This window comes from Miniopterus schreibersii, assembly GCF_964146895.1.
Source record: "Miniopterus schreibersii genome assembly, chromosome: 17".
NCBI lineage: Eukaryota > Metazoa > Chordata > Mammalia > Chiroptera > Miniopteridae > Miniopterus > Miniopterus schreibersii.
Genome location: NC_138117.1, coordinates 3926133 through 3945313, shown reverse-complemented (window position 1 = coordinate 3945313; position 19181 = coordinate 3926133). Strand labels below are relative to the sequence as shown.

Below are 19181 nucleotides of genomic sequence, written 5' to 3'. Positions count from 1 at the left end.
TAAAAAACACTAATACCAAATTTCAGAAGTAAATAGGTACAATTCTTAATGGTTTGAATGTTAAGGGAATTAAGCATATTACTGTAGCAAGACACAAAATAACTTACCGCAATTTGCCTTTTATCTGTTTCTCCTCTTTTATGATGCAGATCTAAATGAATCCGTTAAGAAGAAGAATAAATTTAATACTATTAAATGTCATAATAGAATCTCAACTGTTCTCTGGGTTTGGTTTAGAAAACACAATATTAAATACTTCTTTAATTTACAGAAATGAACTGTTCTATCACATGTGTATTAGATGAAAGGATACAAGTCAAGTATTCCAAAATGGTAACATCCCATATGTAGTCATAGTAAGAGTCCATGGCATCATGACTGAAAAACAGAATTCAGTTAGTTCTTCTCAAGCAGAAAAATCGCTATTTTATTTTAAAAATCCTTCGTACCTGTTTTGTTCCTGCAGTGATTTAAACGCCGTTTTGTAGTCAATTTCTCTGAGGAACTGACATAAAATTGCCACCTACGTGAACAAACAAGGATTTGAAAATAGTTTCATGCACCTAGTGTGAACAATGACTCTGCTGGTTGTGGAGGAGAAACTTTTAATAATTCTTATATCAAGAAAATATCACTTAAGAGGCCTTACAGATCACCCTGAGCATATCAGCTCGTCTTGATAGATCCCATCAGATTTTTATTGCAAACACCTTTACACAAATGACTGTCTGCCCAATATTTTCCTCATTAGTAATCTAAAGTTTTTAAAGTTTCGTTTATTTGAATGAGGTGGCAAAAAGCCAGTTCAGAAAATGAAGGGAATGGAAAACTGCCGAACCCAAGTGTCATGGCAAGTGTCATGGCACTCAAGGACACACAGAGCATGCTCAACCCTTTCACAGCCGGCAAATACAGCAGCTCATTTTGACAAAATTTAGGCTGCCAGTCTGCTTAACAAAGAAAGCAGACCCATGTCAATCAGGTGTGAAGGTCATAATGCTTATTTCTTTTAAAGTTATTTTTAATTACTAAAAACATACCATAAAATTCGCCCTTTGAGAGGGCACAGTTCAGTGGTTTTAAGTATATTCACAAAGTTGTGCAACCATCACAACTAATTCCAAAATCTTCCCTTCCCATCGCCTACCCCTGCAAAACCTCCGCACCCACTGACATCTCTCCTCGTCCCCCCACTCCTCCCCCGCAGTCTCCGGCAAGCACGACTCGCCATTCTGACTACAGATCTGCCTGTGCCAGACATTTCAAATTCATGGAATCACACGAGCACTTTACAGCTGGCTTTCACTCAACATAATACTTGTAAGATTCATCCCTGTTTTAAGCATGTATCAGTACTCATTCCTTTTCATGGCTGAACAGTCGTCTACTGTACAGATACATCAAATTTTGTTTATCCCTTCATCAGCTGATGAGCACCGGGTTGTTTCCAGTTTCTGGCTATTTGTGCATAATGCTGCCGTGAACAGGCATCTACAATTCTTCTGGACAAACGTTTTCTATTTTCTTGGTTATATACATAGGAATGGAACTGCTGGGTAATATGGTAATTCTATCTTTAACTTTTTGAGGAAATACCAAACTGTTTTCCCAAAAGGTTGCCCCATTTTATATTCTTTCAGCATCATAATTTCTCCACATCTTTACCAACAATTGTTTCTGTCTGTCTTTGAAAGTTACAGCCATATCGGTGAGTACAAAGTGGGACCTCACTGTGGTGCTGATCTTATTTCCCTAATAACTAATGTACATATTGACTCTTACATGTAAGAAAACATACTTGAGAATGCTTCTTTTCCATTTAGGTTTAAAGACCAATGTTTTCTAATTCATACTTCCACTTTAATTATAATTCTATAAAGTATTTTACTTTTATAAACATAAAAAATTAGCCAAATTCTTAAATACCATAAACTTAAGCAATTATAAGAAAAATAAAAGCTATTTCCCAGTGTTTTATTTTTACTATAAACTCTAATATACAGGAAAATAAACCAACATCAAAATATTATAAACTAACCTGTGTGTGGCAATTCAGCAAAGAACAGCACTTTATCATTCTTTTTATTACCTATAAGAACAATTTGGATTATTTAAAGAAACTAACATCAATTGTAACAAATGTACCATTCTGATGTGGGATGTCAATAGCAGAGGAAGCTGTACATGAGTGGGGGGCTGTACATTTTTACAAAATTCCTCCCAACCACAGCAGAACACACATTTGCTTTTTAAAGTGCAGGTGGAACATCTACTAAGATATACAATAGCTGATACAAAGCAGGTATATGAGAACTCTTCATTTTTGCTCAATTTTGCTGTGAACCTGAAACAGCTCTAAAAAATAGAATTTATTAATTTAAAAAATAGTTACTAAAAAATTTTTAAATCTTATTTCAAAAGCCATATATTGTAAGTATTGAGAAGTATAAGCATCATTATATTATGATACTAGTGGACTAAACCAGAGAAAAGAGCAATGCATATCAACAGAAAATCAACAAAATTCAAGATTTAGCAGATAGAATCAATATGCCTTGAAGACTGACTGGACGTTTGTGGGAGGGTCAGTTAAGAAAAGAACTTGAAGGATGCGGGTTCAGCCTCCAGTGGGCACATATAAAAATCAGCCAATGAATGCACCAGTATGTGGAACAACAAATCCACGTTTCTCTCTCAAAAAAAATATTTTGCCACTTTAATAGAAAAATAGTATCTCATTGTTCCAATTTGCATTTGTTATTTCTAATGAAGTTTTCATATACTTATTGGTAATTTGTGATTTTTTTGAGAAGTGCCAAACATTGTTGCCCAGCAGCCAAAAATATCAACTTGTTATCCTGCTTTTTTACTTTGATTTGAAAGAAATAAAGTCATTTAAACAATAGGGGGGGAAAAAGAAAGACCATGAGCCCTGGCCAGTGTGCTGAGTGCTCAGAGCATCGGCCTGTGCACTGAAGGGTTGCGGGTTCCATTTCCTGTCAAGGACACATACCTGGGTTGCAGGTTTGATCCCCGGGCCCAGTCAGGGTGCGAGTGGGAGGCAACTAATCCATGTGTCTCTCTCAAATTGATGTTTCTCTTCTCTCTTCTCTCCCCACTTCTCTCCCTCCCTCCTCCTCTTCACCCCACCCTCCCACTCTCTCTAAAAGTCAATGGAGAAAATACCCTCAGGTGAGGATTAACAAAACAAAAATACAAAAAACATGATAATCAGGTTTTGGACTTAGTCCACTCAATTAAACAAAAGTGTGAATTTTGGTGGGTTTTTTGGATGGGTGAGTCACTAGGAGGAGACCCCGGTAAAGTAAAAGGCTGAAATCATTTTTGGACAGGTTGAGTTTCAGGTTTTTGGGGAAATCAAAGCATCAATGGACTATGGGCCCTGGAAATATGAGAGCAATCTGATCGAAAGCAATCAATTTGGGAGTTATCACCACAATCTCGGAAATGAAAACTCACTCAAAAGGGGCACAAAAAGAACACTTCAAGGCAAACAAGAAGGAAAAAGTCAATGCAAACAATTTACCTGGTCCGTATAAACATCAGGGGGTACGGCCTTATTAAAGAAATCAGAACACACGGCTCCGGCCTGGAGGTAATAATGGAGAGCTGCCGAATACTGATTTGTTGCTGGAGGAGAAAACAGAGATAAGAATTACCTACTGATAGACTCGTGGGCTGAAAAGCAGGGCCTCTTTCAGAAGAGTCAGGTATCACTTCATGAGTTGACAAAAGCAGATTCAAACCATAGATCTAGAGATAACACTTATCCAGGACAATACTGAAAAAAATTGCCTTTATTTTTTTAAACTACTTTATTTTTTTAAATATGTTTTTATTGACTTCAGAGAAGGGAAGGGAGAAGGAGAGAGAAACATCAATGATGAGAGAATCACTGATTGGCTGGGGATCAAGCCTGCAACCCAGAGACTATACATATGACAATTATAGTTTTACTCTCTTAACTTTATCTAGGAAGAAGAGATACCTGTCAAAAACAAGACAAGTTTAATAGAGTACTGTAATAAAACATATTTATTTTCACTTCTAAAAGTACTACAAAAACGAAACACAAAGCAACCATAACATCTCACTTACCAAAATAAATGTCTGCCTGAATAATTAACCAGGAGTGGTTGTTGGGGTTTATACTGCGGGCATAGCGAACTAGCTCTTTCACTGTGATTGACACCGCTTCAAAGTCCACTGACTGGAGGCTAAAGGAAAGACAATGAACATTAAGCTCCATTTTAAGAAACTTCAAATCCCATACTCACATTATTAAAAACAAAAAGACTTAGCCAAAATTTAGGTGACCATAAATATGCTAAATATTACTAGGAGTAAACATATAAAAACTATCAAAACATCTAAGTCTGAGAAAGTGTGATAAGCTAACTTTAAAAAAATAATAAAATATGTCATTACTGATTTGAGAGGAAGGGAGAGGGAGGGATAGAAACATCAATGATGAGAGTCATTGATCAGCTGCCTCCTACATGCCCCCTGCTGGGGATCGAGCCCGAAACCTGGGCATGTGCCCGGACCGAGAATCAAACCAGGATCTCCTGGATCCTAGGTCAATGCTTTACTGCTGGGCAGGCTAACTTTCTATAAGCAGTTGAAAACAATCTGATTTTTGTTTCCTTTTCTCCAAAATGCCAAAAAAGGTTGACTAGACCACTCTAAAAAAGTACCTTTAAATATTTTACAATATAAAGCATTTAAAAGAAGTAGTATAAATACCTAGCTCCACTTTTTAGGCACTATTTACCAGTAACAAATTAATCCTCACAATTCTGAGGAAGGTACTATTCACATATACATTTATAGATGCGGAAACTGACACTGGAAGCACTTACCCAAGGTCATATACCAGGTAAGCGGAGTGGCTAGGACTCCAGTCCTAAGAGTCTGGCTCAGAGCCTCTATGGTAAACCACTCTTTTTGTTCATTTATAATAAACACACACTGAAAATCACTCATTAGTTTACACTCTAAAATTAGGCCGAAGTAACACCAAAGAGGTGTGACAGCCATCAATTAAAAAGGCAAAACGATCTCTACTTGCTTCTTGAGTTGCTATCTAATAAACTGATGATATATAAAAATGTGCGGTGAGGAAAGCTGTGGAGTGTGCACATCTACTTCAGAAAGCATGGTGCTCCTTGGGAAACAAGCCTCAGTAAGTGGAGGGAGGGCACACTAACCCATTTCTGACCCTCCCATCTCCATATGAGATATAATACTACTTCCAACCTCAGACTGAAATGGAAGCGAATTCCTCATCCTACTGGCTGCTTCCCTACCTACTGAAATCTCTTCTTCACAGATGCCACTAAGAGCAATGAAATAAGGCCTAGGACCTACCCTTCAGGCACAAGTAAGAGGACTGGAGGGAAGGAGAGAAGGAAAGGAGCTGTGTAAGGAGGCAAACACGGGCTCTCCTGAAGAGAAGCCACTGTGTGGGGGAAGAGAAAGATGTAAATGGTTCCTCTTCCAGAAAAACAATACTTTTCTCCCCCAAAACAGCCCATTATCTCCCTGTGATTCTCGGCGGAAGACAGTACGGGGGAAGATTTCTGCAAGTAATTAAAGAGCTTTGCAGGGCAACTAAAAGGGGTTGAAGCCTCTGATAATCACAGTGCTAGACGAGACGTACAAAGAATTACTTAAAGATTTTTTTTCAAACAGATACTTGTAAGAGATAAAATGCTGGAAATCTGACAGAAAGTCATTCTTTTAAGCCTTGATTTTCTAATAATTCTGCCCACTGACAAGTATCAGTATGACTCAGAGATCTTCTGGGCTACCTAGGGCTGGAGTACCTCAGTTATGCCTGACCCATCATTTTTAGAAAGACAATTCCTGTTATAGAGAAACACAAAGTTGGCTATAGAATCCTAATGCTGTACCCTTTAATCAAAGTACTCAGAGTTATCTATACCAGTCAGGATGGCTCTAAATATATAAATGATTTAATAAGTTATAAACTATAATCCTTCTTACTTGGGGATGGAGGATGGCCAAATAGAAATGTGTTCAGCTGTAATATCATTCACAATGTCTTCCTGTGTAAAAAAAAAGAAAAAGCATGATTTAAAAGAAAATCTATTTCAAATATTTTTTTTTAGATGAAATTATTAAATACTGACCCGAACATTGTGAAGTTTCACAAAGAGTGATAAAATAATAGTCAAAACCAATGGTTCCTATGAGAAAGAAAACACAAAATCCTTAAATATTATATATATTTTAATATTTCTCACATTAACCTCAAGGGTACCAAGTATTTTCTTCCAAAAGATTTTTACTCTTTGGAATTTACCATCTACTTTAGTTTAAAACACACTAAAGATCAGCTTTAGCTTTAATGTCATGAAAGAAATCATGGCACACACAATTTACATAAAAATTAACCATATTTAGGTGTCTGGTTTATAATGCTCAAATCCTCACATGACTTCTGAAACCAAGGAAATAGCTATCATGCCACTAATACTTTCAGCTACCTTAAACAAATGAACTTTTATTCCTTAAAATAATTAAGGATGGAATCTAGGTTGTGTCCAGTAAATAAGCATGCCATTAATCCTATCAAACAAAAATTAAAGCCAGGCTTCACACATCTAGCCCTAATATGAAGACTTCTTTACAATTTAAAAAATACCTGTTTGTAGTCACTAGAACACAGTTAGGTAAATGTAAAATGAACTTTTCCATTCAGACTATCCCGTCCTCAACACTGAAGCACATTAATAGACCACCTAAATCATTTAAGCACTCATTATTTTTTAGTCTAAAAAAAATCAGCAATAGTAATTAATTAGATTAACTTTTAAGAAAACATACCCGTAATTTTCTGATAAAAGAAAGCAGTTCACTCCTACAAAAAAATAAAACCAAAAAATTTTTGTATATACATTGAATATCAGAAATTAAAAATAAACTCAAGTAAATTATAAATGAAGATTTATTCCAAACTCTCCAGTTCTGCATGTATAAAAAAGTATAATATTCTACTGCCATACTAATGTAATAAAATATCTTTAGTACTATCCAACTGTTAAGACTTCACTGATTATATTAAATGATTGACAGTCTCTTGAAATAAACAAGTTATTTCCAAAGACGGTCATGTCAACCAAGTCCCTCAGATTATCAGCGCCAGAGAATTCTTACATTGTCCATCTTTATGACATATAAGGACAATGGCAGATGTTCTTGAAATAACATAAATAATAAATAACTCAAAATAGCATAAATAATAACTCAAAAAATAAACTGATCGAAACATACCGATACATTATACCTAGTGTAGATTCCCTCTGCTTTATTAAACTGACTCTGCCATCATTTCCTCGTTTGTGTTGACTGGACACACTACAGATCTGAACGACGACTTCCCAAAGGTCTTTGGCAGTCCGTCTACTTTCTTTAGGGCCCGGGAGTTCTTTGACTGTAGCCGCTAAAAGCTGTCCAAGCTGTAACATGAAAAACAAACAGAAAGTACACAGGAGATCATCTGTAACATCATGCATGGTAGGTCTATTATTAAGGCACACTTAAAGAAAACTGGGTAAGTGCTCAAGTACACCCAGCACAGTTATTTTATGCTGTGCCTTCTATCCAACAACTGACAAATTTAGAGCTCAGTCTACTGACAGATCTGAGTCTGCTCAGGGAAGAGAATCCTCTGATTTTACCACATCATAAACCTAACTGTTTCTAAACAAGTGTAATGAGAACAAAGTGAGATGACACAAAGAGGAATGTGATTAAGTAGGAAAATAAGTTACCAGATATACATGGTACGATCCTGCTTTTCTTAAAAACGGTGTGTACAGGAATGTATACACCACGATGTTAACTGTGGGCCAGATCAGGGGGGACTCCAGGAAGCAGTGGTTAGGCAACCTACAACACAACAGCCTGTGCCCTTGCACACTGCAGGCCCCAAGCACACGCCCGTCGCTCCTGGCACACGGCTCCAGAGTGCACCAGAGAGAGGCGCGGAGAGAAACACTACACGGACTGCCTTCGCACTGAGCAACAGGCCACAATTCTAACCCGAGATGATGCTCTTGGAACAAAATGGCTCTCTCATCGGAGAGTTTACTAAAGACTAAGAAGAGAAAGTTGGGAATAACCCTGGATATTAGGAACTAATATCTCAGAAAGTTCACTAGAAAAATAGATATAATACAATATCTAAAATTCCAAAGAGAAGGATGATTTTAGCATGAACGACTGTAAAGAAGACAAAAAGGAGGAAAAACGTAAGAAATCCATAAATGTTCAAAGGGTTGAAATGAAATGAGGTCGGTTTTTTAAAGGACATGAAATAAGAAGAAACAACCAAAGACAAAATTTAAAAAGTGGAGCAGTCTTGAATGAGTCCCCAGACACCCACCCAGTAAGAGACTCTGTCTCGGAGATGAGGGAAGTGAGGGTCATGAGTAAGGACAACAGGTAACAGACAACACAGAGGCAGGAACCCCAGGGAGCGCTACATCGCTAAGGGTTGTTAACTCCAAGATCAGGACGGGAGAAGCCCGCTGCCTACGCAGGGCGAGCACGAGGGAGAGAGTCCTGGGGAAGCACCGAGACCCCTACTTCTGATGTTTCCTTGCCCGGAAGGAAGCCTTTTCAGTTGCACAGGGGACAGAATTAGGAAAGGAGAATACTGGGGGGGATGTGGAAGACGGCATGGAGCGTACAAATGGAAAAAGTAAAAATAAAATACAATAGAGATTAAATTAGGAAAAAAGAACCACCAACTTGTTGTCAACTGCGTGAACTCTCTCACATGGGTCTGACCACTGACAACAAACATGTACGCTAATGACCACCAGGCACATCAAACCTAGAGAAGTAAACAGACTCTAAAGGAAGGTAAGGCCCACCCTGGCTGGGGCTCAGCTGGGTGTTATCCCGCGCACCCAAAGGCTGCAGGTTCCATTCCTGGGTAGGGCACACCTAGGCTGCAGGTTTGATCCTGTCGGGGAGTGCATAGGAAGCAACTAAACGTTGTTCCTCTCACATCAAAGTTTCTCTCTCCCCCCCCTCCATTCCCTTTCTCTCTCTAAAATCAATAAAAACATATACTCAGGTAAGGATTTAAAAAAACAGAAAGGGTAAGGTGCTCAAATGAAAAATGGGTGGAAGCTCACCCCTTACGGCTCCACTAGTTTATACCCACGCATACCTGTGCATTCCAGAGCTTAAAACTACAGTTTGACTTTATCATTCAAAGCAATAAAAGCCGACTCACCTCTCATTAGTCAGGGATTATACCAAAATTTTATCTGTTAACTACATAATTTTGGCTTGCATTCTCACTGAACTACACGGAATTAGAAGAAAATACTAGAGAAGGCAAACTCAAGTGCCTGAATTATCAAAAACGATACTTTTAACTATAAACCAGCAAGATCTAAACACACAGGTACAAGTCATTCCATCCTAATGACTCTACTTAGATGAAGCATGACTTACCTTCACGTATGGATTATTCTGAAGCAGAAAGGCAGGAACCTGAAGTGTAAGGTATTCATTTTCCTTCCAGTTTAACATAAAAGCCACACACTCCTCAGCAATAACCTGACGAAGAGGAATGTCTAAAATGCAAAGAATACAGCTGGAATTACCACCATAACATGAAAATGAGACCAAAGCAACATTCGCTCAGATTTCAGTTAAACATATTAAAAACAAGTTACCGATGAAAAACAGAAAAATACTAACATTTTATACTTTTCTCTAGAAAGCTTAAGATTTCTCAACAACAGACTGCCATGGTCCCCACTATTAATCAAAAAAAGTATGCACTTAAGGACACCTCAGCTGCCCAACATACTAACTGTGGGAATTTACATTTCAAATGAGCAACAGAGAATAAATACACAAATGAAACAAGTACAAAACGGTAGGGCACAAACTTTTAGAGAATGGAACTAGTTAAACCAGTAATGAAACTGAAACTGTAACAAATCTGAGTTAATGTATCATTTTTAATATTTTTTTCTGATTAAAATATAATAAATATTCCTGAGACAAGTCATTCACTCTTTCAAAAATTACTGTAGCAGAGATAATTTTTTTGAACATTTCCTTTAAAAATTATTAAATATACCTTAATATTAAATATGCTGTAAATTTTTATAGCTCAAAGTATGTAATAATCAGGTTTCAATGTGCTGCAGAAAAAAGACACCCCGATGAATGCTAAAAAACAATGTTAAGACTTTAAATGGAAAGAGCTATTAAACTTATGTAATCATATTTTTCAGTCTTTCTAAAAAGATTGTGTCTGTGGCTATTTAATTTGTTTGTCTCATCTTACTCCCAAAAAGGATCTGAGACAACAGAAGGAAGCACGGGAACGCAGCAAAAAAAAAACAACAAAACATTATCTGCATTATCTTCTAAAAAAAGGAATGAAGACAGAAGTGAAATTAATGTCCCAAGTGCATGCATGTCACTGAGTGCTGCACAGTTTGCCCAAGGAAGGCTACACAGCAACTGGCTCCAGTATTTCATTTATTTAGCAGGCACTCCCCATCAGGAACATGGTAATGGCCTTAAAGATGAATCAGAACCAAGAGTGGGGTCCCGATACAACCTAAGAGGCAGTAATCTGGAGATTAAACTTCCCTTTAAGCACCTGCAATACAATTATTCATTATCGAAAAGTACAGAGTCAGCCCAGCCGGGTGTGGCTCAGAGGCTGAGCATCGACCTAGGTTCCAGGAGATCGCAGTTTGATTCCTGGTCAGGGCACATCCCCAGCTGCAGGCTCGATCCCCAGTCGGGGGCGTGCAGGAGGCAGCCGATCAATGACTGTCTCATCATTGATGTTTCTCTCTCTCTCCCCCTCTCCCTTCTTCTCTCTGAAATCAATAAAGATTAAAAGAAAAAAAAAGTATAGTCATATGCTGTAACAGGGAGCTAGAGTAAGCCTGACATTCAATTTTGTTGAAGCCCAAGGAACATAACAAGGACACACGTTTCAACAGAAAGCTACCATTTAATACAAAGGTATTATAAGCTGGAGGATCTCTCCCAAAGAGATACTAGAATAATTAATCCGTAGCTCTTACTTCTATTATAACTGAAAAGTTGGATCTGCTGTCAATTAAGATCACTTCTTTCCTGATAGAAAAGCCAGGTCAACCCATGTAAAAGAAAACTTCTCTGTCCATGTTCCACAGAGGGCATGCATCTAACTCATTCAAAATTGGCCCAATATCACCAGAGGACAGTTTTCCTTAAAAAGGGAGGGACGAGGAGTTCTGGAGAAGCAGGAGTGGCCAGGCAGCCCCAACTTTGCAAAGGTGCTCAGTAAGTGCTGTGGCCAGTAGGCACCTGGCACATGACAGCCCCATTGCCAAGATGCCCAAGAGGAAGGCCAGCTCCTCTGAGGGAGCTGTGAAGGAGGAGCCCAAGAGGAGATGGGCAAGGTTGTTGGCTAAACCTACTCCTGCAAAAGCAGAATCAAAGTAAAACATGGCAGGAAAAGATAAATCTTCAAACAAAAAAGTGCAAAAAAATGGAAGGAGGGAAAGGTGGCAAAAGATACCATTTTACACCCAATTCTAACCCATGGAAAGACCACCCTACCAAATGCACCACTCCCAGGGGTACTGGAGCAGAGGTGCAAGAGCATCAAGCATCAGAGCCAGGAGTCTATAAACCAGGTGACTCAGTCTGCAATTGAGGCTCAAAGACAAAGTCAAAGACAAGGAACTGTGCCTGTGGGGAAAAAATTGTTTTCTTTTTCCTCCTAACAATACAGTACATCTTTTCCTCCTCGTTTTAAACTGTTTATAGCACAAGCTATGGGCGCATAGCTGAACAGGTGGCTAGGAACTTACACAAATTATGTGCAGAGTGATGACTCTGAGACAAAAAGCAGAAAGTGGAAAAAGTGATACGAACTCCAAACTACTTACGTGCCTTAAGGTACAATTAAGTGCCAAATAAACTATCATTATTTAAAGGCACTTCCAGCCATTTCAAAGAGTAAGAGCACAGGCTTAAGTTGGACTGATGGAGTCAGTCGCAGCCTGTCTCCTGCTGCAGGAATCGGGCTCAACTCCATATCCTTTCCACACCTCCGCTTCCTGACCTACAAAGTGGGGATGATTAAGTAGCGACTTCACAGTGCTGCCATGAGGACTAAGAGTTAGTTATGCACTGAAAGCTCTTAGAACACTACCTAACATATATTTCGCCCTCAATAAATGTGAGGGTTTTTCAATCTTTTTGCTTTTACTTTTAGAGAAATCATGCAGAAAAATCAACCTTCTACCTTAAAAAACCCTCACACACAGAGAAGCATATGTCAGCCAGCAGTTGGTGCCAGCAACTAGATTCATTTTTGTGACACTGAAGGGCACTGATACATTAAAGCTCAAAGGTATACTATCTAGGGTGCTAGAAAGTTGTAATTTCTGTAGAAATCAGAATGTAGTAACAATTAAATTCATTCAAAAGACCCTGAGGCCAGCAGGGTCCTTTCTGTTTGTGCACATAATTAGCACCTTCCTTTACACTTAATTTTACTGTTTGCAACATTAAATGTGCACAGGATGATTTAACTGCTCTAAAGACTCTAGTACTAAAACACGTAAAATTAAGAAACTGCTTTAACTAAGCAAGATCTATATACAACATAGGTTAACACTGGTATGATAAGCTCCTTTTTGTGGTACATTTACATTTAGAACTAAACAAACCAGGGCTGCTCCTAAAGCAACCACAGCGAGCCCCTGACTCACTGTGGTCACTCTGAGGGCTTCCTATGGTGGTGATGGGGAAATAACCCGCGGGATGTACCTTTAAGGACACTGATCACTTTAACAGAGCACCTTCAAATTGCAACCCAGGTGCTGTAGTGTCCCTTCAAACTCATGTCCATCTGAAACCTCAGGATGTGACCTGACATAGAAATAGAAGTATTTAGCCAAGATGAGGTCATACTGAGTTAGGGCAATCCCTAAAGCCAATGACTGGTCCCTTATAAGAAGAGAGGGGGCACAGGCGCACATGGGCACATGAGAATGCCCGGTAAAGGAGGAGGGAAAATGGAGGGAAGTAAAAAAAGAGGCAAAGACTGGAGTGATACAGCTACAAGCTAAGAGACAAGGAAGGATTCTTCTCTAGAACCTCCAGAAGAAGCATGGCCCTGTAGGCAGACACCTTGATTTCAGACACCTAGTCTCCAAACTAAGAATAAATTCCTGTAGCTTTCAATCATCTAGTTTGTGGTACTCTGTTATAGCAATCTCAGGAAATGACTAGTTTCCTACTACATTTTCCCCAATGTTCTCAAGTGAAGTCCACATCTAAACTATTTTCGGAGAGAAATAATTTTTTCAGAGATAGCAAAAAGTCAAATAAACGTTCTAGACTTTCCCCATAATTACTTGAGTAATGAGTTTCTGAAGTGTAGCTTTGGGAAACAGTCTTACCGGGCAGCCTCATTTCCAGATATCCCCGCACCCGACTAATAAGATCAGAAGGAGGTCTCTCTCCTGACTGCCCTGTTCCAGCCTCATGGGTATAAATATCCAAAAGCAGCATCTCATTCAGCATGACCTGACGAAGTTTTGGTGAGAACTCTGTTACCAACTCCAAACAAGCAGCAAATAACTGCTTAGCATGGGAAAAGTCCTATAAAAAGAAATAACAGAATAGCCTGAATCACCTTTCCTCTTGAACCAAAAATATGTAACTTTATGAGTACAGAGCAAAGAGAAAGATTAATTTAAATGATTAACACTGATGAGATAAATACGTGAGTAAAAAAAGAGATATACTATGTTCATGGATTAAAAGACTCAATATTGTTAAGGTATCAATTGTTCCCAAATTGACTTATAGAGTCATTGCACTCTGAATGAAAATTGCAGTAGGCTTTTTTTTTTAATAGACATTGAAAAGATAATTCTAAAACTTACATGAAAAAGCAAAGGACCTAGAATAGCCAAAATGATTTTCAAATATAGCAGGTCCTCAACTAAAGTCTTTTTTCTTTTTGTTATAATGTTGGTAAGAAAAAAAACTGATTCCTGGCCAGGGCCACCTTGTGTGGAGTTTACATGCTCCCCTTCGTGTCTGTGTGGGCTTTCTCCAGTACTTGGTTTCCTCCCATATTCCAAAGATGTAAATGTTAGGTTCATTGGCAGGTCTAAACTGTCCCAGTCTGAGTGTGTAGGTAGGTGGGTGTCAGTACATCCTGTGAAGAAAGGGCATCCTGTCCAGATTTGGTTCCCGCCTTATGCCCTGAGCTGTCAAGCTGAACTGGAATAAGCAGGTTTGAAAATAATTCTTACTTGTTTTTATTGATCTTAATTAAATGTATATATAGTTCACATTTATTTCAGTGTTTAATATTAAAAGAGTTTTGGGTCTCTATTTAGAAATTTGGTGATTTTTTGTGAGCAGAAATATGATGTAGGAACTTAACTCTTGTTTATATCACTTAGCCTACGGTAAAACTGGTTTTGTTATAGGTCATTTCACTTAAAATCAGTTTCTGAGAACCTACTGACACATTGAGGTCTTTCTGTACAACAAAACCAGAGGACCTACCCTGGTTTCAAAACTTACTATAAAGCTAGAGTATGCCTTTTCACCCCACCCTCCCACCCCTAACCTCCACCATCTTTTTTTAAAGTAAGCTGGAAAAGGACAATTGTGAAAAGGGAATGGAATGATAATGAAAAAACAACATGACGTGTGAACTGGAAGTATTTTCAGCCAGATCAGTTTTAAGAAAGAGTACAAAGAGAAGTTGAAAAGCTGGGAACTGTTTCCCTTAAAACTACGGTGTCCACATCTTAGACTTCTAGCTAGAAAAACCAACCACCTCAGGGGTCTTTACAGGCTGGGTCTTACCTCCATCCAGCCTCGTCATCTGCCCCACCCTCAGAGAACAAATGAGTATTTGCATACTGCTTCCAGTCTACACATACACCGTCTTATTTCTTAAATGTGAGCTTTTCCTCATGGCATCCCATCCACCTCTTCATCTAGCTAAGCCAAGCCTCAGGTTAAGCACAGGATTTCTGCCTTCCAAATGCTATCTTCAAACCTCCTATAGAACTTACCGTATTATTACTTTTAAAATTATACTATCTTATATCATTTAACATCTCACTTATGTCTCAACTTTCCAAATGGATTGCAAACTCCTTATGTAAAATAAGCTACAAAAGTAATTTTAAGGGATTTTGTTTTATTTTTATAGCTTGGAACACAATCTTTACTAAATGAATCCTAAAGGTTACAAATAATAACTTTTCATGTTCTCTAGATATATAAAAAGGAAGAGCAGTATTCATACGACCAAACCACTTTGGTAGTTATGAGGGCAAAGAAAAAAGAACCAAAACACTTTTTCAAATATCCTTTTAGGCCTATGACTATTATTTTAAGATCAGGGGGGAAAAACAGATTCTGATTCTGGCTTTCATGCTAAACCATATTCTTAACCAGTAGTTAATGTACACCTTTACTCACCATAACAGTACTGCAGTGTAAACCTTTGGCCATGAGAATGTATACCAAATCTCTTGTTAAATTGTCTTTAATTCCCAGGATAACACCACTATAGACAGAAGGTACTTCCCACTGGAAGAAATAAAAATATATAAATATACACACTTATATAAAAATATATAAATATACACAGAAAGCCAAATCTAGATGAAAATCTTCAATCAAATTTAAAAAATCAAAGGTCATCTTTTAAAATGAAAAATAATAGCCATAATAAAACACTAATCAAAATGAACATATTCACTATAATGAGTCAGTAATAAACAATTAAACTGACTGGAACATTCTGAAGGAAATAAAAAAAAAAAAGAACAAAAGTATCTGTATTAACTTATGTAGTCCTCGCAACAATGCCATAATGTAGGTAGTTATCTCCCTTCTACAGATGAGAAAACTGAGGCACACAGATGTCAAGTAATTTGATTATCAGCAAATGACCCAAACAGAGACTCATGAAACAGATGCCAGGAAGCATCTCCTCCTACTGCTGTATGTCTTATAAAGATGGTCATCACATCCACAACTTTTCCATACTTTGGAAAAGCACTGATGTCCCACAGGCAGATGGTGTGGTCATTTGAAGCACTAAGTAAGTGCCCACTGAGATTTGGGCTCCAAGCAAGCCCATAGCATTCCTTTTGATGTCCACGAAGACACATGTCTGTGCCACACTCTTTAGAAGGACATTTTGTATAGTCAAAAACAAGAACATCACATGCAAGGGTTCTCTGGCATATAACGTGACCTGTTCACTTTTCTTTCGTTGCTGATCTTGATTTCTATATCAACTTTTCTACTAACAGAACCAAAACTTCCAAATCCTCCTTTCTCACTGCCGTAACATGAAACATCAAACTGAGCGTCAGCATTAGAGAGCTGCACATTGGCTATAACAGATGGTGCTATTTATCTGACATGTGTGTCCCTAGGACAAGTCAATGAAAGCTGAAATCTTTCCCTTCTGGTCTGGTTACATCTGGAAGCCATGGTGCAGTTAGGCTGGGCCACTCCAGAGCATGGGTCATCACCAAATCATAAAGAAAAGGCATATTCTTTTCCTGTATTTGTACTTTTTGTTGATCCCACTTTCTTCTACTGCATCATCAAAGGCTACTTCCTTGTCAGCATCTCTGTAGGCAAGCCAGGGGAATTCTGGGGTCGAGCACCGCAGAGGGGCTCACTGTGCTTGGCTGAGTGTTTTAATGAGTATCTAGAGCCAAAAATGTCTATAAAGAAGTTTTAACGAATTGGTTCCAAGCTATAAGTTTTAGACCTCAAGAAGGTATTAACAAACAAAAATATTCTATTAAGCACAAACAAAAATACTCTCTTAAGCACATAGCAAGTATTAGCTATAAACTACATAAATAATATACCTTATACATATATTTACAGATATACTGAAGTGTATGTAGATGCTATAACAGTAAGTGGAATATAAACTTACTGGTAAGAGGTTACTGATTTAACAGTATCTTTTTTGACATTTTTTATTTCTCTTCTCAATTAATGTTCAAAGTACAATTATTGTCGTGTGAAGGTCCTAAATTGTTGACAAAAGGTGTCCTTATTCTCAAAAAGGTCAGGCTACAACTCTTCTATTAAATTACATTAGAAAACAAGGGTAATTTTATTATCTGTTCTTGACAGAGGGTTTCTTACCTTATTTGACACCGTCCAGAATTGGCGCTCTGATGTCATACCATGTAATTCAATTAAAATTTGTCGAATTCTCCAGGGATCCACTGACAATATCAGCTGATGCTCCAACTGGCCAATGTTGACACTTGCTGAGGCTAAGAAAGAAAGAGATTCCTATTTTAATAATGATTTAATTCACGGGTAGACATAATCCTATAAGTATGAGTGATAACTTATTGAGAGAAGTTGTGTATGTCTGTATTAAATCTATGGGTTTTTAATTCTTAGTATTACATCTATGTTAAAAACAGCTCTCATCTTGAGAACTGACTCATCAACAAAATGTAATTTACATACTAACTTTAACCTCAGAGAAAACCTAACATGATTTACATTATGCTTGCATTTAACAGAGAAAGATGATGGAACTATAAACAAGGTGAAAATCAGTAACTGGTTCCTGAAAAGAACTATGTGGTACATATGGAAAAAATGAGCTTATACAGGCAACCTCCTACTTTGTGAACATAAAGTGTTAACAGAAGCTTGTATAAATAAAATGTTAATTTTGAATAATAAATACTTAAAATGTATGTTTTTTGAAGGGAGAGGAAGAGGTATTGCCTTTCCAAAGGAGCATGAAATGATCATTAAAACCCCTAATTACAACTCAGCTTTCAGATAGCCCCCAATTGAACTGAACAGTCACCCAGTTTAAATCCAGTGAACTTCCAAGCAGCTAAAATGTTGCCTTTTTCTTTAACCAACTGAATTCTCTGTCTCACCTACATTAAGTATGGAAACTTGTTTTTTATTAATTAAGAGCACTACATTTTCTACTTATATTTATGAAATAAGGGCAAAAATGGAAGAAAATCAAATAAATAAGGCAAAAGTGGCAGTAGTATTGCCAAAGCTAAATGTTTCTAAATGTTTAGTCAATATCACAGCAATACTGGCTGAAATGCATGAAAGCCTGTACTTTCTTATGGTCTTAGCACATTCAACCAGTCCCCTCCCACCTCTTTTGTTACTTCCCAAGATCATATTAGCATCAGAGTTACCTTGGTCTATTTCCCTAGCAAAAATCTTTTATGTATCTGGGCCTAATTCCCCATTAACCATAGATTTAGCAAGTCCCAGCACTTAACTGCCTAGATAGAAATATAATTATGGAAAATAGGTAGATTTCTATTAATTACCAACATAAGTGTAAATTAAAACAATTAATAGGGCATCATCAAATATACTGAGGGGCAAATATAATAGCGGGACAAAATGTGTCAACATCAGCTAGCAGACTGGAGAGCTGACCTGGGATGTCATAAAAGGAAGTCACAGGTTTAATGCACAGATTCACTCCAGGGGATCTCTTCCTCATCTGATCAACAAGTAGCTTTCGTTCTTCATCTTTCAACAACGTAATGAAAAGCTCATGTGAAGAAATCATGAAAACATACTGCAGATCTTCCAACCCCAGACATACATTCCTAGATCAGTAAGAAATATTGTAAAACAAAAAATATGTAATTTAGTTTGGGGAAAACAGTATTAACCAATTTTTATTAACAAACCATTTAATAAATCACCATTTCACTTTGGTTCCTTATTTAAAATTGTGATATCAATGACAATATAAGAGTAACTGGTACAATCATAAGTTTTGTGAGGCTGCACTAATCTCAACCATAACTGGTTCTCAAATATCAGTTACTGGCTGTTTATAAGACATGCAGTTCAAACACAAAAAGTAATAAAAGGTACTTTCCTCATAGGACTAAGTTCAAAGTTAAGGAAAAGAAAAAAAGAAAGGTACTTACTTTAGAAAAGAAGCCATGTTTCCTTTCAAAGAATCTGAAGGTTTTTCTAAAGTTATTGATCTTGAACATACCTAGAAATTTGAGTATTTTTATTTGAGTATGGGCACTTTAAAAAAAAAAAAAAAGAGAGCC

At 37.6% G+C, this 19181-nt stretch overlaps 1 protein-coding gene across 2 annotated transcripts in view; it reads right to left on the bottom strand.

The window, feature by feature from the left end:
• INTS8 (integrator complex subunit 8) overlaps nucleotides 1-19181 on the bottom strand; it is a 35013-nt gene that overhangs the window by 1300 nt on the left and 14532 nt on the right. For both annotated transcript variants that reach the window (XM_081116962.1, XM_081116963.1), the window contains 16 exons: nucleotides 19050-19120; nucleotides 18544-18719; nucleotides 17251-17384; nucleotides 15550-15660; nucleotides 13497-13698; nucleotides 9520-9641; nucleotides 7321-7505; nucleotides 6874-6907; nucleotides 6177-6233; nucleotides 6031-6092; nucleotides 4120-4238; nucleotides 3548-3651; nucleotides 2039-2089; nucleotides 450-523; nucleotides 314-378; nucleotides 108-151 (listed from right to left, as the gene is read on the bottom strand). In XM_081116962.1, the coding sequence (XP_080973088.1) occupies nucleotides 108-151; nucleotides 314-378; nucleotides 450-523; nucleotides 2039-2089; nucleotides 3548-3651; nucleotides 4120-4238; nucleotides 6031-6092; nucleotides 6177-6233; nucleotides 6874-6907; nucleotides 7321-7505; nucleotides 9520-9641; nucleotides 13497-13698; nucleotides 15550-15660; nucleotides 17251-17384; nucleotides 18544-18719; nucleotides 19050-19120 (1611 nt within the window). The remainder of the gene's footprint in view (nucleotides 1-107; nucleotides 152-313; nucleotides 379-449; nucleotides 524-2038; nucleotides 2090-3547; nucleotides 3652-4119; nucleotides 4239-6030; nucleotides 6093-6176; nucleotides 6234-6873; nucleotides 6908-7320; nucleotides 7506-9519; nucleotides 9642-13496; nucleotides 13699-15549; nucleotides 15661-17250; nucleotides 17385-18543; nucleotides 18720-19049; nucleotides 19121-19181) is intronic.